At 39.7% G+C, this 27,684-nt stretch overlaps 1 protein-coding gene across 2 annotated transcripts; it reads left to right on the top strand.

The window, feature by feature from the left end:
- On the top strand, positions 1–26,316 carry RB195_020628 (uncharacterized protein; the record flags this gene model as incomplete). Of its 2 annotated transcripts, XM_064189002.1 has the most annotated exons (22): positions 1–97; positions 10,676–10,862; positions 18,939–19,051; positions 19,141–19,228; positions 19,292–19,407; positions 19,869–20,014; positions 20,117–20,257; positions 20,332–20,529; positions 20,585–20,711; positions 21,262–21,452; positions 21,579–21,665; positions 21,776–21,883; positions 22,427–22,462; positions 22,628–22,749; positions 22,854–22,938; positions 23,169–23,270; positions 23,690–23,811; positions 23,884–24,042; positions 24,126–24,297; positions 24,564–24,704; positions 25,735–25,846; positions 25,916–26,316. In XM_064189002.1, the coding sequence occupies 22 exons, from the start codon at positions 1–3 to the stop codon at positions 26,314–26,316; spliced, it is 3,051 nt and encodes a 1,016-aa protein (XP_064044883.1). The 2 variants fall into 2 exon arrangements, with proteins under 2 accessions (XP_064044883.1, XP_064044884.1); XM_064189003.1 differs by lacking the exon at positions 22,427–22,462 and having other exon boundaries at positions 13–97; positions 20,597–20,711.
- Between the last annotated feature and the right edge of the window lie 1,368 nt (positions 26,317–27,684).

The following is a 27,684-nucleotide window of genomic DNA, read 5'->3' as shown; positions in this document are numbered from 1 at the left end:
ATGAGGAATTCCATGCTGGTAGCGTTGATCGTTGCCGCTACGATCGTCGACGTCGTCGTCGTTGCTGGTGCCGAGGACGTAATTACACAATCAAATAGTGAGTTCCATATTTATTTTTCCTAACTATTTTTTCCTAACTATTCTTTCTAATCAAGTTATATATGTGTGAATTCTTCCTTATTTTGAATACGTTCTGTCTGCTCTGCTTACCATATGCTCCAAGCAGTGTTGTTTGTATACAAAGACGGGTGTCAATTTACCAGAACGCTTTGAGCGCCGTTCTGCTTCTGCTCTGCTTGATTACGGTGTCGAGCGCGCAGATCGCAGATCTTATTCTAAGGGTGCAGAAATTAGCGATGCTACCATGTAAGCTGGAATAATTCGTATAAGATTATTATTAGATGAATATTTCGCTAACGATGATCGCTGAGCGTGCGCGGACAACGTTAAAGTGGCGTTCATTTGTGATCTGAGATCCAGATGTTACAATCCCTAGCGGATTTAACGTAGTTAAATACTCTAGTGGCCCCCCGGAACCACGCTAAACACTTGATGATGACGTGAAGTGAGTGCAGTGCATCGCATATAAATTAATGATTAATTGCTCGATACCCGTAATATTCGGGGTTTGAAACGATTTTCTCAATAAAACCCGTGACCTTGTAAAACAAGATCGTTTTGATTCGCTACGCGTATTCGCAAAGACAAACTCTGAACTTTTTCCCCTCAAAATCTTTCTTTTTTTCTCGAAGAGATTTGAAATCTTCAAAGAAAATGTTGATTGAGTGTGATATGTTGCATGATTCCAAAGGGAATTTCTCCGCTTTTCTCCGTTGATTTCATTTTTCCCATCGAATTAAACGGTGACCGAGATAACTAGAGCGCTGGGCTGTAAATCCACGTTTGTTTGTTGTTTACTGGCTGGTGCTAAAGTGTGTATGTGTTGTTAATTTCCCTAATTGAATTGGTGTTTGTGACACAGAAACGACGTTCTTTTTTATGAGAAGCTACTAATTCGTGGAAGCGTCACGTGGTTGGAAATTCATCGTTTGCACATCTTTTCAGTTGAATTAATTGCTTTAATATGTACCCGTCAATCAGACGTGTAGTTTTATTTCTCGTTGAAAATTTTACGCTGGAAGAGGTCGAGTTGCTTGACGATTTTGATGATTTTGCTCATTTTTTCAACCTAAATACCCACCTATTCAGGGACATTTTGTTTTTTTTCCGTTTCCGCTCAATATTTTGCAATTTTAATACTTTTTTTAAAGAGAGTTTTCAAGTTACATTGTGCTTAACATCGCTGAATAATCGCTGGAAGTTTTTCGATGAGAAAATCCAAACAGAAAAAGTTAAGTGTGTATTTCAGGTGACAGCATGATAAGAACGCGTTGCTTGAGATTTTCGCGATTTTTTCATGAAATTTCCCACCTTATTCATTTTTTTACTCGATGCAACATTCCGTTATTCTGTAATTCGGCTACTAAAAAAGGTTGCGTTGACGACTTATTGAAGTTTTTACGTTTAAAGTCGCTGTCAATTGTGCCGTGGCTACGTTTCCTGTTATTTTTTCCCTCTCCCTCAATCGTTTTCGCTTTGATTCCTAAATAACCATGCACCTCATTCTCGGCTTCTGTTGTTGAGTAGTTTTTCGAGGTGGTGGTGTGTGCCCCGTGCATTCCAAGTCCCCTCGTCTACAAATTCGATTATGTAAATATACGATGAGCAAAGGAAGAGCAAAGGCTTTCTTGGAATTCGCCATGGGTCATCCATCCCCCCACTGGCTCCAAGAACCCAGTATTAGTGTGTCCGTTTGAGAAATCGCCGATGGATAGAGGAAGAAATCATGGAGGAAGTCTTTCGCGTGTTTTTTTCCTCTCTTCCTTTCTCTCATACATACACACACACCTTCAATGACTGTTTTAAACATCGAATCATTCGGCGGGGACAGGTGCATTTTATTAGAATTTTTATGTTCCAACGAAGAGCTTGGTGGTCTTACCACGATGCACCTGTTGCATGATTTTCATGATGATGATGATGATGATGATGTGCTTAAGCCGAACCTAACGAGGTAGACCTTATCCCTATCCGAACTTAACGATGACAGATCTTGATGATTTGACACCGATCGTCGATAATTTGTGTTGCTATCGTAGTAATTTTCGGATCTGCTGATCTGATCCTCGTTCATCGATCTTCGCTATGCTCATTATGCGTGATTTGTCCTCAACCGCATCGTGTCTCATTGTTCTACGATGGCGATTTATATGGATTTATAGTCGTCCTAGTCGTATTATTTCGATAGAAAACGTCTTTTACAGTCCACTAGTGTAATTCTTCTTCTTCTTCCACGCTGAAATGTGCAGAAAAAAAAAACCAACACGGTTACGTGCCTAACAAGGATTGATTATCGATTATTTGCGGTTGTGTTTCGAAAGAGAAAGTAGGACAGGTAAAACCGAATTCACATCGATTTCCACAGTTTTTATCGAGTTTTTTCTTCGGATTTTCACATTATTTTTTTTTTGCATGGGATTGATCGAGATTCTATTGATTTCCATTTTGAAATTAGTCAAACTGAGTAAATATTACTTGAGAATGATGTCACTTCTTTCGAAATTCCTTCAATCTTCGGCTATTAGTTTGTTTCGGGGAGAAATGATTCTTTCACCTGTTCATCGGGATTTTTGCGATGATCCAACAACAGCCCAAAATCATTATCGCACTCCATTAATGTGCATTTTCGGACCACATCATAAATCCGAATTATTTATGTTTGCATTGCCAGCCATCTCTTTCCCGGCCATGGATTTGTAATCGAAATCTCATGACCTGCCCGTCTTCGGGACTTTTGTGCTGAAAATTTTGATTTTATTCCTAAAAATTTGTAGTTCTTCGAAGTACATGCATGAGTTTTCGTAGTTCATTCCCCCCGTAGGCTGTAATTATTTTCTTTCGGCGCACTAAATAGCTTCCGTATGTGTTCGCAATTAAGGAAAAATGTGAAATTTTTCTCGTTGACTTTGCAAAGGAGAACGTCGCAGCACTGCAGCGGATGTCTATTCGTCACCGTGTCAAAGCAATAGTCTTTGAAAAAAGCACCAAATTTTTGCAAAAAGATACAAATTATGTGGGGTTTTTTTTTTCGAGTGAAGTGCTTTATTTCATAGATAAATTGGTGTGCCCGGTTTTTCTGCACATTCAGCCACCGGAGGGCGATATATGACCGCAATTGTTCTTTTTTTCTTTGTGTGTCGATACTTCTTTCGGTTCTGTTTTGGGTATCGTTAGTCCGTTACGTTAGTTGTATGTATAAGTATCAAGAACGTAAGAGAAAAAAAAATGATAGCAGAATGAGAATGATGAGAATGATAGCAGTTTATTGTTACGCCTGACGATTACAAGTGGATGTGTGTTTATCGTGTGCCCTTTGAACCCCTATCCCTTATCGTGTGCCCTGAATTTTGAACGCTAACGTATAGCCATCGTCGAGCAGCGGTCATTTTTCTTCCCAGCTCTATTTATCGGCGGAATGACCGGGGAATTTGGCTCGGTTGCCGTGTGACGTTTGGCCTAATCTCTACTGATTAGGGCAGAGGATTACCGGCTAAGAAGACGAAATACTGTTGCGTTGCGCAATCGAGAGGGTCATCCAAATGTTATTCTATGGGATCGGGGTCTGCGAGAGTCCGCATTCGGTCATAGGTCGTACTAACTCCTACTTATTACTTACTTTCTGACGTTGTCAAGTGCCAATTGCTCGCATATGGCACGAAATGCACTTCCGGCTGAGGACCTGCTGCTGGATTTCCGAGGAGGTGTGAGGGGAAACGTGCTGAGTGGGTTGCATAACCACGAAATTATATAGTCTAAATCTAAACAAGTAAGTATTAAGACAATACAATGTAAACAAGTAACAGCAACAAGTAAATAAGTAAACAAGTTTCTGCTAATTTGCTACTGAGCTCCTATGTCCCCTTGCCAAGAATAGATAGATTTTAGAAAAAAAAACAAGACAAAATCTACTGTAGAACAACACCTCTAAATTGATCAACTCATACCCAGATGACCCATAAAACAGGATCACCTGTCACGGATTGGGCTCTATTACAATGTAGCGATGTATTGATAGGAAATAAGAACAGTAAATGGGGGAAATTGAGAAGAAAAAAGTCGGGAACAAGATTTTCCAGTGATTCTTTCTTAGTGAAATTTGATTTAGCTTTCAATTTAGCGCTGAAATTCTCTTGGAATTGAAATTCTTCGGATTTTCTATCAATTGCAAACTCATATTGAAATTCGCTTCAGATTAGTTTACTTTGTTTCTTTGAGGATTTCCCAAATAGGCTCTGCTGGGTCCTAATATTACTTTTTTTGAAATTTTTCTACGAGGTTTAGAATTTATGTGAAGGTCTGTCCTGTCTTTTTCACTTTGTTTTCGGAATCTTTTCTTTTGTCTTACGGTATTGTGGGTATTTTTTTTTGTTAATTTATGCGAAATTCTTTGTGGAACCCCTAGTTTATGTTCCATTTTTTCCTCGATTTCGATTTGTACTCGTGGAGTTCTTAGAAAAACGTCAAGCAGCAGAGGAAAATCTTTCTATTAGCTTTCTCTTGATGAGATAATTTCTCGATCAGGTTGTTTTTTATAAGAACAACACTGATCTAATCTATCTCCATACTTTATTGCGTCGTAAAATCCACAAAGATCAGCGTGATGTCAACCCGTGCTTCTTCAATCGTCCAATAATCACGGAATTGTCAAGGTTATGAGCGGCATCTTTCTTCTATGTTATCCAATAGTGAGCTATTTGACGGACACGATGGATTTACGATCGAGAAGTGTCAAATGGTGCCGGAGCTGAGAGAGTCAGTGTGTGTGCATTCGGTTACGTATACGCGAGGTCTGTGAGATTATGATCTGGCGATGCCGTCCGTCCGCCCGTTCGTCCGCTGACGAAGGCACAGGATTACCGCCTGCGATACGTCAGATAATGTCGCCTTGACCACACGATAACTGTCATATGTTAGTGTTACGCCTTTCGATGGCTAGCATAACAGCAGTAGAAGTCGGTAGTGTAAAGTGCAGCTAAAGTTAGATTCATTCGTCACGTCACGGAGGGGAAAATGAGGTTGGAAATTGAGTTGTCCGCAGGTAATTGTCTCGCCAAAGCTCTAAAATTCTTTTTTTTCCCCTATGGTTTCATCGCAACCTGTTCTAGTTTGGACTCGAATTTTATGAGTTTTCCGAGGTCACGCCCTCTTCGACACTGGTTCAACGGGAAATGAGCAAAATTATTCGAAGCAGCAGTAGCAGTTCGCTCTTTGTGTCCATCAAAATTCGAAAAATAAAAACTTTGTGTTTCAATTAGATGTAATAGAGTTGAAAATTTCTGTCTTTTTTTGAAGGCCTATCCTTTCATAATTATCCTAACACACTCTGAAATAATCTTTTGATTTTAATTCTGTTTTTTTTTTCTAGGAGTTTTTGAAATTCGAACTCTAGCTTTAGCTGGATGTTAATCCTAAGCCCTCATTCAATTACAGGAGTATGGATTGACGTATTTATTCTTGTAGAAGTTCTTCGAAAGAGAGGGGAAAATAAATCCCGGATGAGATCTGGTAGAGATTTGTAACTCCTTAGGCTAACGGCACTTCCCTTATTGGCCTTAGTTTTTAAAATAATAAGTGGGACCCTTTTTTCCTACATTTTCTTTTTTCCCCTTCTGGATTCCCTTCTAGCTTTCCGATCGATTTCTTCTGGAAATGCGGAAAATGAGAGCAGATTGTGATGGTTCTATCTGTAAAAACAATGTATTCCCTGATTCCCTGGACAATGCAGTCCCTAGTTTCCCTGAAGAATGTAATGATGGAGAGCAGCTTCTCCTGGAACGAAAGAAAAAAAAAAAACAGAGCAGAGTCCTCTTTCGCTCCACTACTTCGCCCTACAATTCATCTTATCTTTTGACCTTATATACTCAGCAATGCGATAAAAAAAAAACTTGAACTATAAGAAGTGCAAAAGTCCTCAACAACACCCTCGAGCAAGTGCAATCCACCGTATCGATTATGCAAATCCTGGACGGACGCTTCGACGACATGTCTCAAGCAGTATTTGCGCTTTTTTCTCCTGCCATGATGATGATGATGATGATGATTTGTTCTCGTGGTAACAGCTTGAGCAACGGAGGCGGCGGTAGAGATTAGTTGTTGCTGATTGTGTGTGTGTGTGTGTGTGTGCGAAAGTGATTCCCGGCTGTGAATCGACTCCACACGCGCTGTGCCTGAAGCAGGGAATGATTGTGTGCAATTAGCACATTCACTATCCGTAAGAGGACATGAGTAAAACCATTTAATCGTGTTGTCGGTGTCGGAAAAGCTGAAAGTCAAGCAATTAGACGGTGATTGTGATGGTTTATGCGCATACGTTTGTGACTAAGAACCCGCCTAGGATAATTAGGATCCGCAGGATGGTTACTTGATGAGCACCACTAACTGATGAGCCCACATACATAGCACATCTCATCATCGATCTTGATCACCGTACCCGGGAAAAAATCAAACGAACCACCCGAGCCTCGCCTTTCTTCCAAATTTTTGATGAAAATAAGAAAGAAAAATCCCAATTTTTCCCATCTTTGTCCCATTTTAATTCCAAAAAGATTAGGAGGTGAAAAAGCGGTATGACTGTTTTGTAGGAAAAGCCTTCTCATAAAAAGCTACCAAAAATATTTCTTTGGTCCTCTTGTCACGAAGTTATTCACCATCTCCCAGACCTAATGTGCACAGACTCTAAGCATTTTTTTTTAATCATAAATTATTCCCCTCAGCTTTGTGCTGTACATAATTCCCCGAGAAAGTAGTTCTGTTAACGTCCGAACGTCTTTAAAATGAGTTATGTGATCAATTTATGACTCAATCCATCCGCGGAAAAGGTCATATTCGTACTCTTCGACTAACTCGTACTTCAAGGGGGAAATTTTTAATAGCGATCGCATAATTTTCTCGTTACTCGGAACACTCGAATATGATGCAATTCACAGAAATACTTTTCCTTCCTGAAATGAGTCTTTTGTCCTTTTTCGTGCCTTCTCATGCGTAAAATAATTCGATATATTTTGAGTTTTCCCTGAGTGAAATTTCAAATTATCCTCTGCATCAGTAATTTGTAACAGTAAACCGTTAGAAAACCAGTTTTCGAAGAGTATTTGAAGAAAACATTAAAACATGAGGTATGGTAGTGATGAAACTGGTTTTATTATGAGAGTGGGGAAACAGTGAATGAGTTGGAAGAGTATGTATGTATGTTTAGCATCAATTCCACTAGATAGAAATAGTAGCAGAATCCTAAGGGGATCCCGGCGAAGAAAAAATTCGAAAACTAGAAGCTTGTCATGGTTTGTTCTGATTGGAAACTTGCCGAATGTACCCATAAAATTCCGGTTCTATGTCAATTTTTTTTTCTGATATTGGCAGCGCGAAGACAGATCTGTTTCGTGTTGTTTGGAAACATCTTCAAAAACGGATCGCGGTGGTGGTTGTTTGTTTATGTTATGGGTTCCTTAACAGTTTAATTAACCCCTTTGGATGATGGTTCAGAAAATAAGGAACTATTGATTTTTTGTTTCATATTGTTTTTTTTTATTATTTATGGCGTTATTACAAAAACGAATCCACCTAAAACATGGAGGATTTAGAATTTATCCTTCCTAGCAGCTCGTTTATCTTTAATTTCAAAAAAATTTCCACTAAAGGTTACATTGAGGAAGGACTAGGTGCTGTGAGGTGGGGGGAGGACGGACGAGTTATCTGTCTTTTCTGCTCTCAGGTCCAATGTGTAGTGTATAAATTTTTAATTGAACAGCTCTCTGCGTCAGAGTCTCAACGATTCGAAGGAGAGGTCCTTATGATGTTTGAAGAGATTTGAAGAGCGTTTGTGCCGAATTCATTCGTGGGGGGCAGTCAGGCGTTGATGAATTTGCAGCGTGTTGAGAAGCTACATCATGACACGAAGTTTCACAAGTGTCATGATTAATAATTGATGGATCATACGGCCACGCTTTCTATCGCTTCATTTTGATCGCTCTTCGAATCCTTGTGCATGTCATCGCAGATTGGAAACCACTAAAATTTGCAGTTTTTCCCTGACTTTCTACTCTAAAAGTCTACGGTCATCCGGAGGACGACGGGAGTTGAGCTGCAGAGGTTAGAAAGAAGTTCTGGAATGATATATGAGGCCCGTGTCTAGCAACACAGCAGAAACTCGGCCTATTACCTCATTGCAGCAATTAGTCACCTGAAGAGGCCGTAAGTTTGCTGGTGGTGCGCGCTGTCGGCAGCATCAAACGTCGTGTTTGGTTGTGGGATTATCTGGGTTCGGGCTACTCAAGCTCACTTGACGGTGCCATATACGAGCATATGCTATCCGGAAAAAAAACCCGTGCCGACACAGGTAATCGGCTGGTAAACAGCCGGAACATAACCCTCTCGAGAAGACCCCTCTCGAAGAGGTTTAGCAGCGGGTCTCAGCCATCTGCCACTGAAACTCGAGCGAGTCAGCGGCGCCAAGCTGGAAGCCATGTAATCGAAAAATAGAACTATGATACACTGAAGTGCTGCTTTTTCGAAAAGTGGACAGAGCAAGATGCACGAAGTTCTTCAACCGGTGCTGCTGAAATCTGATCCTGACGAGCACGAGTTTTTATCCAGTAATCAGATCCCTAAGTGCACTTGTGCCGCGTTGCCGTAAGAACTGTATATCGGTCGGTGTTATTTCGTTCGTAGCTTGAAATATAGGTGTGTGTTTACACGATCAGGCTGGATACGACCTAGACACTGCTACCGGGTGTCGTTTTCTGACTGGAATCCCGGGACCTGCACGTTTGTTTGTTTCTTAAACGTAGCGTCAACGCATCCGCAACTAATACCAAGCACACGACCGACGGACGGCCAGTGTGTGCTGCCGCTCTAATGTCAACCTGGCTTTGTTATGGAAATTTCAGGTGTCGCAAGTGTAGTTGGGCGCAGTTTTATGAGTGAGGAGATGGTTTAAGGCCTATCAGGAGAGCAGTTCTGGTTTGAACGCTCCTTTTCGATATGGATGAAACGTATTGAGGAAATGAGGTTGATGTGGAGGAAATGGGAAATTTGTTTTTAAAAAATAGGATAGAAATGAGTCGATAGCTATGAGACTTCTTGCGTGCTTTACTTTCAAGGCTATCGAATCCAGTCCTTTATTTGAAAAGCACCCTGGCTGCTTTCTTTTCTGTTTTATGAAGACCCTTTCCGGAAAGATCTGTGACTCCATAAATCACGGCGTTAATAGTTAGTTTCCAAATAAGTCCAACTGCAGGATGTTCATCCACGTGGGGACCTTTTTTTGAAAATCAATGGAATAATCGAAAAAAAAAATCCCGGAAATTATGAATCGCTTCAATTATCTGTAATCATAAATGAAAGGAAGACTACTTTAGTAAACTTTCCGGAAGTTGAGAGCAAATAAAGGGCAGATTCCTGGAACTGGTACGAAGCAGAACTCTTTGGTAAACATAGTGGTTCGAAAAACATTCGGCACTTCTGATTTTCATGAAATTTCCAGAAAGCACACCTTGAAAACCCATTTAATAATAAAAACTTAGCAATAATAATGATTAGTTAGTATTGTATTGAGTAATGGGCTATCTAAGTAGGATTTCAAAGGAAAAAGTCCAGATATCGTTCTTTTTTTCGTTAAAGACTACAGCAATCATTATTTCCTGTTTCTCTATTTACATCAAGGATTGCTTCCCGGGTTTGTGATTCTTGCGCGTGCGGTAGTTCGTTTTCTGATTGATTTTGGTAAGCTAAGGGCACAGTGCCAATGGAAAAAAATACACATTTGAAAAAATAAGATGTTGTTTTTTTTCTGGAATTTTCTGTTTCCCCTGTGTTTTAGCATAGGTCGGAAATTGAGAATTCGGACATATGGATAGGGAAATCTTTTCCTTATTCGTTAAACTTTTCGTGATTCCTGAACGTAGTCAGATCGTCAGTATTGTCCATTGTGAAGGTGAAAGTGAGCCTATTCATCCGTAAAATGTTATGCTATATTGCGTTGCGTTGCGAACGACACACGCACACACACAGACGGACGGAGCGGAAGAAGATACGACAGAGGATGAACGTTTGCTCCGTTTGTGCAAATAGAAACACACTTGGTCAACAAGCTGGTACGGCTGCCGCCTATATGAAATGAGGCCAGAAAGCACACATAGAGAGTAGCGGGGGAACGACCAGGGTGAAATGCGTTTCGAATAGGGTCGCTGAGGCCACGGATAAATATATCCTTACAATAAATATAGAAAAACATATAAAATAAGATAATGTATATAATAATATATAATAAATATATTTAAAAAACTGGAAATAAATATATTGTCGTCTAGGTAGAGGAGGAACGAGAATCCACCTCTCTTCAGCTCTCTTTAGCCTCTATGCTTGTTTTTATGATGTACTTAGGATGAGGGTTAGGGATGTTAAGGACGTTCCGATCAGATCGCTATTTGACTTTTTTCGGAGCAGGTGCAGAGCAGTTGTTGACAGGAAAAAATTTGATTTTCAGCTAATATTTTAATTTCTAAATTCCTGACATGATTCTGGATAATTTTATTCGTAAAAACTTCGTTCTTTCCAGGTTCAATCGTAGTATGCGAAGGAGGTGTCGCCGAACTTGCCTGCCCTCGAGGCACCGTGATCTCCATAGCGTTAGCGAACTACGGCCGTTATTCAGCTCGAGTCTGCTACGAAAACGAAGATTTGGACGATGTGGTCCCGATGGCACAATGTCATAATCCACGAACGATGCCGACATTGAGAAAGAGGTTAGTTTACGTTTTCTTCTTTTTTTTCCTTTGACCTAATGACCCGCCAATACAGCCGGAATCGGCCTTAGAGAGGCCAGCAATTCACGCCTAAAGGTAAATTACCTTTAGGCGTGAATTGCTAGTGCTACGCGTCAGACGCGATAAATATTTCAACCGCACACACGACAGTTATGTATGTACGCTTAGGTGGGCCGCATCCGGGCCTATCCGGGTTCGACGATTGTGCATAATGAAGCTGGATGAGGTGCTTGCGAAGCGCCTCATTGATGGGGAACTTTTATGTTGTAAGAGCTAAGAGCCACGGTGTACCGCCGCCATTGAAACAATCCTTTTATGACGTCGAATGGCTCATGCGTGGACGTTGAGACGTTTAAGCTTTGAGCGGTCGTTTTACGACCGTATAGCAAGCGGAGCAATGATGAGTCGTCGGAAAAGTACATCCGGCTGTAATGTTTAACTTCCACTCTTCTTATCGCTATTATCAGCGCGTGAGAACCTGATACACACTCGTTTGTTGTTCTGCTTGATTTTCAGGGCGGATGCATGCATTGAATTTTTGCAGATTCGATTGATTATGTGGAGAAAAAACTGGTTGCTGTTTTGCTATCAGCTTAATTAAAGAAAGTAAATTTTCTCTGCTTCCTCTCCTGTAGCTGTCATTTCACATCCGAGCTCATCATGAGACCGGACAACAGGAGCAGGTGGAGGTTTTTGTGAGCTGCTGCTGCTGGTGGTGCAAAACCGCCAACAACACTGAAGGCCTTGAGATCGTCTGTGTGGGATTAGGGATTTGTTCGGTCGGCGCCGGCATGGCCTTGTTACTAAAGAGATTCCCAACACGTAGTAGTAATAAGGTGAAGTTAATTATTGGATTGGATGAAGGGTGTTGTTGGAGGCGAGACGTGAAAATAAATTAGTGATGGGGAAAAATTCCTACCACCTATTCGCAGTAATTTTTCCCGTCAGTATTGGGATTTATGAAGGATTCGCGGATCATGGGAGTCTGTATTTTGATTTCCTATAAGTACGTCTATTTGTAATTTTTTCTAGAACTTTTGGACTCATGAGTTTGAGCTCAAGAACGTTATGGATACGAAGAATATCCCATATAAATAAGTGAAACCAATTTCTTCCCCTTTTCTTAAATTTCTGTGAAAAACTTTGACGAAAATAGTTTTTCCTTACATTTTTCATCACCTTTCCTGGAAATCTTTTGACTCGCTAAATAGGATCAGCTGATAAAATAATGTAAAATAAAATATGGTGATAAAATAGTAGTAAAATAAAGATAAAATAAGATTACCTTTAGTATAAAACTGTGAACTGTGTATGTATACATACATGTAAACTAAATAATCAATACTGAACAATAGTCTATTTTTTGGGGAAAAAAGACGTGAAAACCCTCGTCATTTACGTTATTAATGAGGATTATGCTAATTTTTACATATGTACATACGCGTATCAGGAGCGATGTCCCAGTAACGGAAAGCAAATAACGTTTTTTGGTAAATTCTCTGTCAGTTTTGAGTGACTAACGTATAAATTTTGGGTTTTCTCTGGATTTTCCTTGTCTATTTTGTTCAAAGCGTTCTTCAGTGCTCTGATTGCTTGCGGCTTTTTTTTTTCTTGGTGGAACTTATGATATATAGCTCTTTGGTTGCTTCTTCGGGGAATTTTTCCGCGATTTCTCCCTTACCACATGGATTTTTCGCCAAACGACCGACCGATATGACATTATGTTATTCTTTCTGCAAGAAGGAACAGACTTTACAAAATCATCGTTAATGTCGGTCGTGTGGAAAATCTATCTATAAGAAGAAATCCTAGGAAGTTTTTTTTACAATGTATATGGTCAACTAGTTGCGCGCGACTGGATTAATGTAGTGGTTGATGTTGTCAGCTTTGGCGTTGAGATTCGGGTTCCGAAGATCCGCTCAAGAAAAATGAATGAACGCCCTCGTACGTCTCGTATGTAAATGATGCCGCCCGATGCGTGATGTGCCCGCGTTTTGGTATCGTCTAATCCGTCGAGGGGCGACTTTTCGCGCATCTTTTCCCTATATGCAAAGGCAACCCAACCACATCAAAAGGTGCTCATGGATGACAGATGGTGGAGGCGGCTCTTGAGTTCGGACTGATTTTTTGAGATGTCATTGGAAAAGGAGAAGGCATATGGAATCCTTAGCGAGGAAATCCGGAGTTCTGGAGATTCTCGAACTGGGCAGTTATCCGTTGCGGTAGTTCTGAAAAAATGTTTCCAAAAATTTTCCAGAACCTATCATAAAAATGAGAATTTGAAACGATAAACAACAAAGTAGACTAACCTTATCGTATAAGAAACGGTTTCAACAAAATATAAATTTCCGCTGCAAAAAAGGTAAGAAGTCAAGATTGAAGTACAGCTCATCAGAAATTCATGCAACATCTTATTATGCTGAGGTTCACAGAAATGTTTACTGTTGTTTATTTTATGGATGTGGAAATGAAAATTGAAAATTTTCATGAGGCGATTTTTCAGAACTCCACTAAAATTTGCGGTTTTTTTTAATTTTTATTTTTTTTCGAAATTCATGTTTTGTTGAAAATTTTTGTTGAAACCGTATCTTCTACGATAAGGTTTAGTCTAGTTTGTTGCTCATCGTTTCGAATTCTCGTTTGTATGATAGATCCTGGAGGATTTTTGCCTCCAGAAGCATTCTTCGGAACTACCACAGCAGATAATTCATCACCTACTAAGCTATTTAGTCGTTTGATGAAGATTTGATGGATAACTCAAAGTGGATAGAAGAACAAGGTCGATTTGCATAGTTTCTGAGAGAATATCTTGATTTTTTTCCGTAGACCAGAGGTGGCGGAACTCCTACTTTCCTTTTTCAACGTTATTTTGGAGTTTTCCCCATTTTCTAGGTATTTTTCTGGAATTTTTAGGTACATGTTAATAAAGGAGTAGGAATAATTTGTGAAACTTTTCTTTTTTTTCGAGGGAGAGAATCTAACGGAGTTTGCACGCTTTTTTTTTCTTTGCTGTACACATGCAAACTATTCATCAAGGACAAGTCGTTTTTTCGTCCACGTTTTTTCTGTCTAGGAGCCTCAAATTGTGAGAATACGGTAGACGGTGCGGGAGAACAAAAATGTCGGCTGTCGTATGTATGTATGTGTGTGTGTGCAATTGCAATTCTAATTCCAGGGTTGATTCGAAGGTCACAATATGTGCAATACGCGATGCGCAAGAATTTATTGGTATGTATCGGCAAGGAAATTTGTTGTAGGCAATTCTTCTTTCGTTGCTGGAAGAAGCGCTGTAGGAAATGAAATATTGAAAAGAAAGCAATGAATCGTTGCATGGATTCTTTCTCGCTTTTTTTTCTTCTGAAAATATTTATACAGTGATGCTGCCTGCATCTAAAGGCATTGTTTGACGACAAGCTAAGGAGTGGTTTAGATTCTATGGCAAAAAAAAAGAACTCAATTCAGCACTTATCCTTGATTCAGCGATCGATCTGTATATATTGACATTGACGCTAAATCCACAAGAATTGGTCGTTGGCTTGACTTATGTCTTTATTTCATAATTCATCCAAGCATTTCCCCCAATATTTGCTTTATTTTTCTTTTGTGGAAGTGCTTGGAAATGGAAAATTCGCTCAGAAGAATGAGTAAGGAGAAATTCTGCAGGAATTTCCAGGGCTACAAATTTTGCAAAAATGATTCTGCTATAGAAAAAGTGGTATTACAGCTCTAAATGCGTGTAAATGCATTTTTCACGTAGAAAGGGAATCTGTCCTATTTCCCAACAAACTCCTAGTTTCTTCGATTTTCACTTGGGCACTAGAGCTCATTGACCTCTTTACGGATGTTTTTTTTTCTGCTGAGAGTGAGTACAACACCAAGTCCAGTTTCGCATTAAAAATCGAAAAAGAGGATGTTTTACGTACATATACAAAGTTGGAACATTTATTCACACTGAGCAAATTCCTAGGGACAGCAAAACTTTGAATTTAGTCCGTAGAATAAGTAGTTTGATAAAAATCCCTTTGGTTTCGAGAAAGTCGCAGTTTCCTTAGTCTTTGAAGCGCTTAGTTGGACATGTATATGGTGTGTTCTGAGGAAAATCAAAAAAGAAACTTCTTCCACCTCTTCTTCTATTGTTATATGAGTTACCCTGTGCAATGACCTGATTATGAGTCTATTCATTGTAGACAATGCGCAGAAGTTCGGTTCGGCCACACTTTGTTCGTCGGCGCGTCTTTCTTTCGTGTCGCGCTCAACAGGGGGAAGTCATCCTCTTTTTGGTTGTGACATCTGAGATGTTCGGCGCCACACATGGGTGCCAATTTCATTCGGCTGTTGTCATTGCTTTGCGCGCGCGCGTCCGTGTTTTCTTTACCTTATTCGACCGACCGTACAATTACGCGAAAGCCAACCAATAGTTTGTCCATGGAATTGTCTTTGTTAGTGAATTGTCGGATATGTAATTGGAGGACAACCAATCTTCTTGGTGAACTTTTTCTTGTTAGGATTAGGGTGTTGTGAATCGGGTGGAGGTCTTCCTGAATGATTGTGTCGCTCTGAGATTACGATGGGTGTGGGAATTGAAAGGGGACCGAATAAAAGCGCAGTTAAGTATTGATGACATGGAATTGTAGTAAAGTAGTTGTAGAAAAACATGCAGTAGTACTATAATCCTGGTTTCTGGGAACCGATGACGCCATCTCATGCAAAAAGGGCTGAAAAATTGATTTCCATCGATGTAGCATCACCAGTGGGGACTTCTGATGTCACATCGGTGGAAAGCGGTAAGAGGGGTTGCGGTAGGTTTTCTCTGTCGATATAAATAATAGAGATGAAACACGGAATTATTTGCTAGTTTTAATTTTCGTACAAGTCCGGCGTAAGACTTGAAATTCGATGACGTGCTTGTTTTTCACACAGAGGACTAGCTAGCTGCCTGTACTACTGTATACAGGCAGCTGAGAAGGCAGATGGTGCCAGTTTTTAGCGCGAACGATAGGATTTCTTTGTTTAGACAGCTCATGGAATGGTGGAATGTTGGTTTGGTTGGGGACTGGGTAGCCATCCTTGAAGGGAATTGTTATAATCTTTACAAAAACTGCAGAATTTTGGGGAGTTTTCCGAGAATTTTATGTTTAAAATCTTATCTTATGGTGATAGGGTTTCGATGAAAAATGCTCTTCAGAATTTTCGAGAAATTTCGATTTAAGCTCGAAAAGGGGAGAGAAAGGCCTACAATTAGGGGGAATCAGTATTTTGTAGGCGCGATGGGTGAAAAAATCGCTAAGGGACTTTCGATGAAGGCTTTCTGGTGTGTGTTATCCATAAATCCATAGAGAACCCGTATTTTTCTGTTCATTTCGATAAAAAACCTCTTAGAATCACATTAATGTTTTTTTTTCGGCAAAGGTGTGAATTGGTGTGGTTTGACCTTAACAGGCTGACCACCTGGTTTCGGCCATTTGTCACTACCGTCTGTCCATGTGCACATTCAGTACACACATGACTGCTCGCACAACCTACAATCATTGGCAGGAGGATGTGGTGTTTTCTGGATGGTCAGGCTGTCTTTTTACTGACCATCTCTCCATCTATTCGTTAATTGCTTCGCGCATTAGCTCAGTCAACTCAGCAATTACAAACCTCCGGCTCGACGTCAACGACGAACAGCCGCCGGCTAATGGGGTTAAGTGAAGATGCTTCCGGGCGGAATCATAATGGATGTTAGGGGAAGCTGTGCATGTGAGCAAATTTCATTTACAGCCGTAGCAGTCATTCAGCTGCGATGACGGAACGCTTTTATAGGCGGCTCCGTTCTAATTTTAAGGCAGAGCGCTGAGATTTTGCTGTAGGTTTTTAGGAGCCATGGACATTTGAAAAAAAAATGCCTTTTCATACCAAGGCTCATTTTCTTACATATTTTTAGCAAGCTAAAAGCCAGAAGTTTTTGCTTTAAAAAGCAAAAACTAAGTCGTACTGATCATGTCTCAAAATTTTTGGCGTAATGTGTCATCATGAGTGCATTTCAATGCACCAGTCACTCAAATTTTTCAGTAATTATGACTCATATAATTGTTTTTCTTCGACTTCAACAAGTGCTGCGATCAAATGCATGAAGAAAGGGACAAAATTCTGCGAAGTAGAGTTTTTCTTAATTAACTAATTAATTATGATTTTAAATCATTCTTAATACTCGTCAGGGCACAATATTCAGCTCTTATGATGGCTTGAATTAGCGGTATGCTTCTTTTGATGGAATTTTCTGGATAGTAGTAGGAATGGACGTTAGGAGTCAGCGAAGAAGGGACATGATGTTCAGAGATTTTGAGAAATGGCTTGGAAGTGTCAGAAGTAAAATTTTTTTGGAAGTCAGAACAAAATCTTCTTTTTTTAATGTCTCCATTTATTTCTCAGGTTTAAACTCAAAATGAAGTGTTTTTGGAATTTTTTCTAGGAAGTAGTATCGAGCACAGTGGAGTTAGGGATAAGGGCATTCAAAATGAAAATTGCAGGAAAATGGGGGGAATTGGATTCAAAGAAACTTTTTTTAGTGCTCAGCTACCACACTTATAATAGCTTTTTTGTGTTTTTATATATATTTGATCCAATGGAGATGTGTACTTTATGAAAGAGCTCATCAATAGTACATTTTTCATTCATAACCTCCATCCTCGTCCTGCTTACGCTACGATGAGGGCACATCCAGAGTGTATGGAGGCGATTTTCGCGTATGGATCTTGTAGTTGAAGGTCATTTCTTATTGTACGCAGATTAATCGCCATCAATTATTGCCAACAATACGGTAATTGAAACAAACACACATACACACGCACATATGTGTATGTGTACGTACCAGTAAACAAACTTTGATGTTGCTCCTAATTGGTGCGTCCAGTAATTAGCTAGCGCTTAGGGTTATCCCAAGAGTTTTGTGAGTCGCGCCTAGGGGAGCTGTGCAACTGATGTCATTAGCACTAATGTTTACCATGACGGTTGACTGAACAAACATTCCCGAAATTAGCAACCAGGTGGACTAACTGGACAAGCATGCGTGGATGGGTAAGCAGCTGCCCGCTTACCCCATCCTTAATTCTAGTTTTCTACGTCTTTTTTTTCCACTTCTTCTGGCTCAGCACAAGGGATTTAGAGAGAGAGGAGCCGAAGCTGTCTGCTGCTGCTGCCGACCGACGTGCTTAGTGAGGCGTGTGCCACTTTCACTGATTCCTTGGATGGTAGGGCGGTACGCTTGAAAGACGGACGCGAAGGATTTACGCGCTACTGGCCAGAGTCTGCCCGCTGACCCCATCACTCAATACTCTGCCGGTGGCGTTTGGAGTCTCGCGACCTTTTAATACGGAACGCTCAAGAGCGCACACTGAGCTATTAATCATCCGGAGGTATCGCGCATGGATATGCATGAGGTGTTTTTTCTTTGGGTATATAGAGGGAGATGAGAACAATAAGGGAAGAACGAAACCATTAGCTAACCTCTGGTAGGTTCCTACCATCAGAGGTTAGCTAAGGGTTGATCTGATCAGCAAACAGAAGGACACCTGCAAGGAAAAACGTAGCAAGAGAACAATTATCCAAACAATTCATGGAAGCCATGGAACAGCAATTTTGCCTGACAGGAGGTTTCCTAGGAAGGCTGTGAAGTTGTCTTAATAGAAAATTTTCATTCACAGCCAAGTATTTGAAAAAGGTTTGCACTTCAAAGGGCCTGGATCAGAAAGATTCCCGAAAAACTCTAATTAATGAGACGAACGAATTCAGATGTGAAGGTCTGCGTCGCTGTGAGTTCATGGTTGACGCGTTCATGTTCGATGATCCATGCCCAGAAACGAGCAAATATCTCGAAGCGACTTTTTACTGTACACAAGGTGCATAAAACAGCCTAACAGCGTATCTATTGGCGTGCGTGGCTTGCGTTGCGTTGTGATTTATGTGCTGGTCGTGTAGTGGCGGTGATGTGCTTGCGCTATACGCAAAAATCCACAGAGTTCAAGGAAACCCATCGCAGGATCGTAGCTTCGAATTGTTGTGTTGTGTTTACAGTTGTGATGGTCGTCGTGAATGTCATTTTATCGTGGATAACGATTTTTTCGTCCATGATCCATGTCCTGGAACGAAGAAGTACCTGGATGTCACTTATGTTTGTGTTGTAGAGGGTAAGATGCTTTCATTGTTGTGGTGACGCTCTGGCATGCAGCTGAGATTTGTTTCACCAGTTCTCCCAACCATGTACGGTACTTTACAGTAACAACAACCACGACCACTACCACTACCACCACTACAACTACTACAACGTCAACAACCACTGAAATTGAGGATGACGTTAAGAAAGAGTGCGTTTCTTAAAGGATACTCTGAATTTAATTCTAAATTGAAGCGAATGTGTATTTCTCCAGTATGGGCGCTCAATTAACACCACAAACATGTGCTAAGACGTCCAGAAGAGGAATCGAATGGCCTGCAACCGTTTCTGGAACGACAGCGACGCGACCGTGTCCGGAAGGAACGAGGGGTAAGCGAAAATATATTCGTTTTTTTTTTGCGGATAAATGATTTCAAAGTATCAAGTCAGTATCCGGTGAGTGGATGTGATTGGTCGGAGAGCAATAGGCCCGCCCATCATCTCTTAACTTCAATTTCCATCTGGTCACTAATATTTCTCAAAAAAAGAGTTCGAGTGAGAAAAGTTAGATTTTTTTCTAAAAAGAATATCATAACATCATTCAATTCCCCAATTTATGAGAAAAAAATCTTCGAACGAAATTAGCACTGGTACTACCTAGGGTTTCCATTCGGTTAGAGTAGAATTGCGACTGTAATGGGAAATTCCAGAGACATTTTTATTTCCTAGTGAAATTTTGCCAAGAAATCGGCTAGAAATTCAAATCTATCAATTTCCAAAGCTACCACTATCTTAAATATTTGATGGAATTTTTTCTTGCTTATAACGTTACAAATAATTTATTCTTTTAGGTACTTCGTCGTGGCGATGCACAGTGGACGGTTTGTGGTCGGAAGATGGACCGAACACGATGGAATGCCAGAGTGATTGGACGATACAGCGACAAGATGCGTTAGAGGAAACGATCAAAGATCAGGATGCGAGTGGAATCCCAGAGGTAGGCAATTTTTCCACTAGTTTAAGGTAAAAATTCAAACTTGTTTGAGAAGAAAAATTGTTCTTTTTTTCAACTGTGAGTGAGAATTTCCGACATTTATAGTTACTCCGCGCGATGACATCCGACACCCGTCGTCCGATGGTGGCCGGTGATCTGCCGAAACTGCTCAACGTTTTAGATGTGGTCCAAGATTTGGTTAGCCGTGAACCATGGGCTAAAAGTAGTCAGAAATTGGTGAACCAGGTTAGTGACTAGTTAGTGTAACCTCGATTTTTCAAGGATATCCTTGACTGGTGGTCATTTCGTTACTTTTCCAGCTAATTGTCAACGTTGTTCACAATGCCCTTCGTGCGAAGGAAATGTGGCGTAACTGGCCGCTAAAGAAGCGACAAACATTTGCGACAAGACTATTGTCGTGTGTGGAACGAGCGATGACATCCGGATCACTAACTGTACATTCATCCGAAAACTATGTACAACCGCTGGTGATGACAGAAATGAGCGAAAGTATTAAGGTGCGGGGAATTGTTACAAATTTCCGCCTTCTCTCGGGATAAAAAGCCATTTTAGTGGAATTTTCAGACATCCGCACAACAATCGAACTACTTTTTGTTCCCATCGATGGCGCTTTGGGCTGGTGAAAATAACGTGGATAGTGTGGATATACCGAAAGAGGCGTTGGAATTGGCTGGATTAGGTATGTACTGTTGTGGATTGAAGTAAATTTCCCGGGGAAATTGTGGAAGACTGAGACTTTAAGGTTGAAGTCGTTACGCGGTGAATTCACAATATTTTCTAGCTAGAATTAACGCTGTTTTGCAACAGTACGTCGATTTTGCAACAGTAGGTCGATTAGAGCCGCAGACGCAGTCCAGTTTAGATCACGCTAGCGATTGGGACCAGTTCTCGCTGATTTTTAGATGCAATTTTCAGAGAATTATTTCTCAAAGAAGCTAGTTCCAACTGAATAATTATGAAAAAAAATGAAATAAATATCAATCTATGAAAATTTTCCCTTTCAAATTGAAGTAGTAAAGTAAGTGAGTACAGAGAATTTTCGCAGAAAACTTTGTTGTATACTAATTATATATTATATTGTATTATTATTTATTATTTTGTAACTTGTAGTCTAGATCTCTGTAATTTTTTGTACTGTTTAACTTTCAAAAAAAAAAAATTAAAAAATAAATAAGAAATGTAAAATGAAAGTACTATGTGATACTGATGAATTCTGGATACGTTTCCAGACCGTTCCCGTGTCTACTATGCATCGTATGCGAATATTGGTGACGAAATGGAGCCACCGGTCGAGTTGATCTCCCCGTCGGAGCAACATCCACAAGGTGCCGAACGACGTCGACGTGTTGTTTCTCGTGTTGTGGCCGCTTCTGTAGTTTTGGATGGACGATCAGTGAGATTGCCAGCGCTACCACGACCGGTTCGTTCGATCTTCTTCGTTTTTTTTTTCTTCTGGAAAATTCTGGACATTTGGCAATACGAGAGGGATCCCTGGAAAATAAAATACAAATCCCTCTAATCAATCCCTACAAAAGTGCTATTTTAGATCATTGTCACCTTCCACCATAATCCCGAGACATTACGACGAATGTCTTCACCGCAATGCTCCTGGTGGGATATGGAGGATCTACAAGTGGGTACCAGCAATTTTCATCGATATTTTAAAGTTTTTTTTTTTCATCTGCTGAAAATAAGTTCTAATAGAAATAAGGATAAATTTGAAGTATATTTTTGTCAATTTAGTGGTCCTCTTCTGGATGCTCACTTCAATCGCATAATTCTACTCATACCGTATGCGCTTGTAGTCACATGACACATTTTGCTGTTCTCATGGATTATGTAGGTCATGAGGTGAGAAATGTTTCTTTCATTCCTTTTTCAACTTCGTACTCTTCTCATATTTTCAACTATTTATACTCTCGGTTCGAAAGTGGGCAGTACTCCTCAAGTAATAGTCACATAGGAATTATTTTTCCGGAATTTTCCGGAGAAACCCTAAGTTTTTGTTGTTTTCCGGCTATTTGTTTATAAATTTAGTTTCACATACTTTCCTATACCCATCCTTTTTTATTTTATCTGCAATACTAAGCGAAGGAAATGGAAATTATTACTATTATTTTTACGTATTTTTTTAAAATTATTTTTATATCCATATTTCTTTTTGTTTACGGTGTTCCCTGCAAACTGAATAAAAACTCTCATCTTTTCTATGCGCGTAGAATTTTGGAGTATCTCAATGTTTCTAGTAAGTAAATAAGTAAACAAATAAATAAAAGCATAATTGATTAATAGGATGAGTAGTTATGTTAGGTCCACAGCATATTCCCACACTTCAAAATCCTGATAAAAATTTATTTTTTTCATTGGATTTTTTTTTCACAAACAAACTTACAGGTAAATTATGCTTTCCATTATGTGGACGTAGAGCCAGTGAGCTCTTTTGAATATTTCTCTTTTTTTTTCGGCTTCTTCAGTTTCAAATCACATGGCTTATTTATTTTTATGGGTTGATTTTATTTGGTTTTTTTTTGTTTTGGTCATGGGTTTGTCGTGTGGTTTCTTCCTTTTTTACAAATCAATAGTCCCTATCTTCAGGTTCCTACCATGGACAGTCATCTTCTCACGGTGATCACATATGTTGGCTGTACATTATCGATCATTTGCCTCATTGTCACATTTCTCTGCTTTGTTATTTTCGTTAAAGGAGGAGGCGATAGGCATGTTTTTCTAAACTTATTTCATTTTATGTTTTTCTTTCCTTCTTCTTATTTTTTACGGTGTTTTCGGAATCGTCTCACGTAAAAAAATCCAGTTTTTTTAGGGTGTTCATTCATAAAAATCTATGTGCATCACTTGGTATCGCAGAAATAGTGTTTCTCGCTGGAATATGGAGGACCGAGGAAAAGGTTAGGGAATTTCTTCTCGAATCATGTTTCTTTCATTCCAGAATATTTTTTATGATCTGCCATTTTTTCTCTCACTGACTTATATTTTTAGATGTTTTTGTGTTTTTTTGGAATCCCCATACTTGATATTTAACACTTTGAATGTAGTTTTTTTTTCCAATTACCTTCCATTTTTGAGCGTTTTCGCGTTTTTTCTCGAATCTTCTTATTTGAAATGTAATCTTTTTTAGTTTGAATGTAGCGTCATTGCCGGTTGTCTTCTATATTTCTTCCTATCGGCTTTAACATGGATGCTACTGGAAGGATATCAATTGTATCAAATGCTCGTCGAGGTATATTTTTACTGATATTCTTTTCTCCGGTGTAAAAATTCGAAGGGCAGCCCCTTTGTAGGAGGCTAGGACCTGAAAAATTTCCTAATTGTTTTCAATTTAGGAATTTTGTTGACAAGATTTCAGTATTCCCATGTAATTATTAGGAGAATTCTAAGACTAAGACTTGAAAATTTTTCGAATTGTTTTCATAGGAAATTTGTTGACGAAATTTTAGCATTCCGATGTAATTCGTGACGGAATTTCGATTAGAGAAACTTTTTTAACCCGTTTTATTCTGAAGCCGTTCTTTTTTTTTCGACTGGACGGGGGATGTTTGCATTTTTCCATGGTTTCATCTAGGGATGAATTTAATATGCCCTTTAGTTGCTCAGAGGTTCAAATGATGCTATAAATAATATCTTTTTCCCTGGTTCCAGGTATTCCCGGCTGCTAGACGCCGTTTAACGTTTTTCCTCATCGGTTATGGAGTTCCTGCAATTATAACCGGAGCGGCTGCATATTACGATCCATCAGGGTTCGGAACTCGTCATCATTGCTGGTTTGTTTGTGATTCACGTTTATTTGTGTTCTTTTTTCGAGGAAAAAAGGAGGTAATTTACGATTTTTTTAGGCTACGAACTGACAACATGTTTATCTTATTCTTTGTCGCTCCAGCTGCTCTTATATTGCTGACAAATACGATGTTTTTGTTTATGACTATGTGTATAGTATACAGGCATTCCAAGTATATACCGTGTAGGCATACTACGGATAATGGAGGAGATATCAGGTAAATTTTTTTTTGGGGAGCAATGAAAAAAAAAAGGTGAAATATTCACGGGAATTCTCTGGATTTTCTCTGTGGTTTTCTAGGACATGGGTGAAAGGAGCGATGGGTTTGGTATGTCTTCTTGGTGTCACATGGACATGTGGATTATTGTGGATCGATGATGGACATTCGATAGTGATGGCTTACGCTTTTACGATCACTAATTCGCTACAGGGATTGTTCATCTTCTTATTCCATGTGGTTTTCTCGGATAAGGTGTGTTCTTTTATTTATTTTTCCTTTTTATTTTAGGGTTTCAATTATTTTTCTTGTTTCTGACAAGTTTCTGACAGTTTTTGTGTTTTATTACGGAATAAGGAGAATAGACCAATAGGGATGTGCTTAAGCCCCGCCCCTAAAATAATCTGAACCTTCCAATAAGAGGGTGTGTATGCTCCGCCCCCAAGATAGCCTAAATTGCTCTCCATTGGTTTGTTGGAAGTTCGTATTCCTTAGGCTCGTAAGAATTTTTGTATTTTTAGATGCGACACGACATGTCACGTTGGTGCAATCGACGTCACCTGCCCTGGAACGCTTCTGGATCCCACGATATCACCAAGGAAAATCATAAACGTGGCACGATGTCGCCATCTGATCGAAGTGGAACCGGCAGTGAATTTATTGTGAGTCAATAATATCTGGCCGTTAACTCAAAAGGAGAACTCAGAAGCGAACGTGGCTTCACCTTTAGATGTTGTTGTTCTCCATTCGGGGTGTGTTTCGTAGGTGGAGTAGGTGAAATCACTGGAGACATCCGCCCCATCTTCATCCTTTTTTTTTGCTCGACCGACCCTAATGAGAGGACCTTCAATTTTCGACCGAAACTCAGGTTCGAGCTTCACCTTTTTGCGCTGACGCTCTACAAATCCCAGAAGCTATCTCCCCTCCCTTCCTCTTTATTGATGCTTAACTTTTCACTAACGTTTTTATTTTCCCAGCATAAATTTTTTAAAGCATCCAATTACATGAAAATATTCGCATTCCCACTAATTCGGCCTCGAGTGTGTTTAATTGCTTGATTTTTCTTCTTGTGAAGTACTCACGATTTGAGGAGGAAAATTCTAGAATAAAATAAAATTCTCGAATAAAATAAAATTCTTTAACTAAAATACAAAAAAACCTACAATGAAATTCTAGAAATTATAGGATAGGGTTGGAGAATGGAAAAAAATCCCAGTAGAAAATAAGTAAATAAAATTCTAATTTCTGCCGAGTTCTTTGGATAAGCTAGCTTTAGCGCTTGTTTTTGACTTTCTAAGTTAAAAAAAAAACTGAGAACTTTTAGTGCAGTCTACAGTTTTATGATCGATTTGAGTGCTAATCGATTTCTGTGTGTAATTAATACAGTACAGATCTGTTCAGAATTTAGCCAATTAGAATCCGCGTAAACTCCGCCCTCTTACCACAGTGTTGAGTTTGCAGTGATTAGGATTGGATTAAAAAACTGTTGTAGTTTTTGAGTGAATGAAAGAATCACGGTTGAAAAATTCAACTGTCAAAGTCCTCTCAAAGTGGCAGATCATGAATTTCACTTCGATCGATTTCAGAGATCAATAAATTTGAGAAAGTTTGAGTGTTTTTGGCCTTTTGTAGTATCATCAATGCATTGTTATTTATTTATTCCAACGACATGTAAACAATGGTCGATTTCAGTACCCCACGTCAGAAAAACTGCATTCTTCGAGAGGTCTAGATTCATCCTTGCATTCTAACTATCCTCAGCATCCACTTATTCATCATTATCATCACAATCCGCCGGCAAATGGTTTGTAATTTTAGTTTAGCCCTAGAGGACCATTAATTTCATTTTTTTCCCTAAAAATTCCTTTTTAAGGCACTTACGACTATGCGACAATCGCTTACGGCGAAATGGTGCCTGGACATATGCTGCCGCCTCGTCTGGCGGCCGCATATCCGCATCCAGGCGCGGCCGCCGTTCACTACCCGAACTCATACGCCGGTGACTTGGACGCAGTCTATCAACCACAAATGTTTCATCATAGACCACCGCCTGACTTCTCACCACCGCCGCCGCCACCGTCTCAGGCACAGCTGGCCAAAGCGCAACAGTTTGCGCCGGCACGACCACCGTCGTCGAAAATGAGCGACGACTCGGCCTATTCGGATGGCGGATCGTCATCAGTGCTTACCACTGAGGTCACCCCATCCGGTGCTACTGTGTTGCGTATGGATTTGGGTCGATCTCAACCGAATTATTGGGCTAGGAATGTTTAAACGTCAAATTATTATTCAATGTATATCAGTCAGTCAGTCTCTACATAGAAAAATGAGTGTGTTTCATCCAGCTGAACTCAACGTCAGCTGATGATGGTTGTGTGCTCGAGTCACGGTTTTTGAGGATATTCGGGTTGTTTACTGCTATGATGCAATATCGCGCTCTATATACATGTATATGTATGTATGTATTATCCTTGGCATCCAAGGTGCTCGTTTGCACTCAATTTTGTCGTCGGATATTCCTGATATTTTTATGATAGTGTCTATCCGTGTGTGTGTGTGTCTCTCTCTCTGTCTGTCTGTTTGTTTGTCGGTTTGGCTGTCTGTCTGTCACCGTACCCCCACCATGACATCGTCATATCAGCGCATTTTTCTTCGTCTCTCTGTTTCTGTCTCTCTCTCTCGCTCGCTTTTCCTTCTCGAATTACCGGTTTCTATTGTTTTTTTTCTCTTTTTTTTTCGTTTGTTGTATAGTAAAAAATTGTAGGCAACTATCCGTTCTAGTCCGAAATAGCGCAATATTTTCTACATATATGTATGTGTTCCGTGTTCTGATACTATTTTGCCTTTGCCTATTCCACAGTTCCGCAGAAAATTTGTATGTGCACGTGATAGGCACGTGCACATACGTTTTTTCACCCCCTATTCTTTGCGAAAATTGTTGCGGAGTAACTATCCTTACATATATATTTCATATGTTGAGAAGCGTGGAGTTTGTTTCTCTGTGGAAGAATAAAGAAATGAACTTATATAATTGTGAACTGTAAGCGGAGTGTTATCTAGATCGTGGCATCGTATAACCTTTATCAAGGAGTTGATACCTTTTTTGGAGAGAATAAATGTCCTGGAAGACTCGCATCACAGTTGCAAGGAATTCGCCCCTGAAAATCAACATGGCAAGAAAATCGAGAAAAAAAAGCTGTCTTCCTGTACGTTTTCCTCAAAAAAACTCAGCAATTATTCCGGCTTTTCGAGGAAAACGTACAGGAAGACATTAAAAAATGTGGAGGACCTAAAAAATGCGATGGAACCGAGAAATGGCAAAGGTTCGGGAATTTTTTTTCCTCTGCGAAGAAAACAAATGAAGAAGCGAATGGAAATGAAGTTGAAGAGTGCTAACTTTTGAGTGAATAAAACTGGTAAATTTAGGTGGTGGAAAAATTAGAAAGTTCCAGAAAGTGTGGCTAAAAATATCTTTAAAAGGGATAATAAAATAAATAGATAAAATAATAATAGAAACAAATATTGTAGATAAAATCTGTCTGTCCAAAAATCTATCACATCTATCTCAAAAAAAAGAAGTATGATTACAAGTACAAACAGCCGAGCGGCTACAGTAGTAAATCCGCTGGTTTGCTGCTGCGG

The sequence above is a fragment of the Necator americanus genome, chromosome II (assembly GCF_031761385.1).
Source record: "Necator americanus strain Aroian chromosome II, whole genome shotgun sequence".
Taxonomy (NCBI): domain Eukaryota; kingdom Metazoa; phylum Nematoda; class Chromadorea; order Rhabditida; family Ancylostomatidae; genus Necator; species Necator americanus.
The sequence above is the reverse complement of the archived record's forward strand: the minus strand, read 5'-3'. Positions and strand labels throughout refer to the sequence as shown.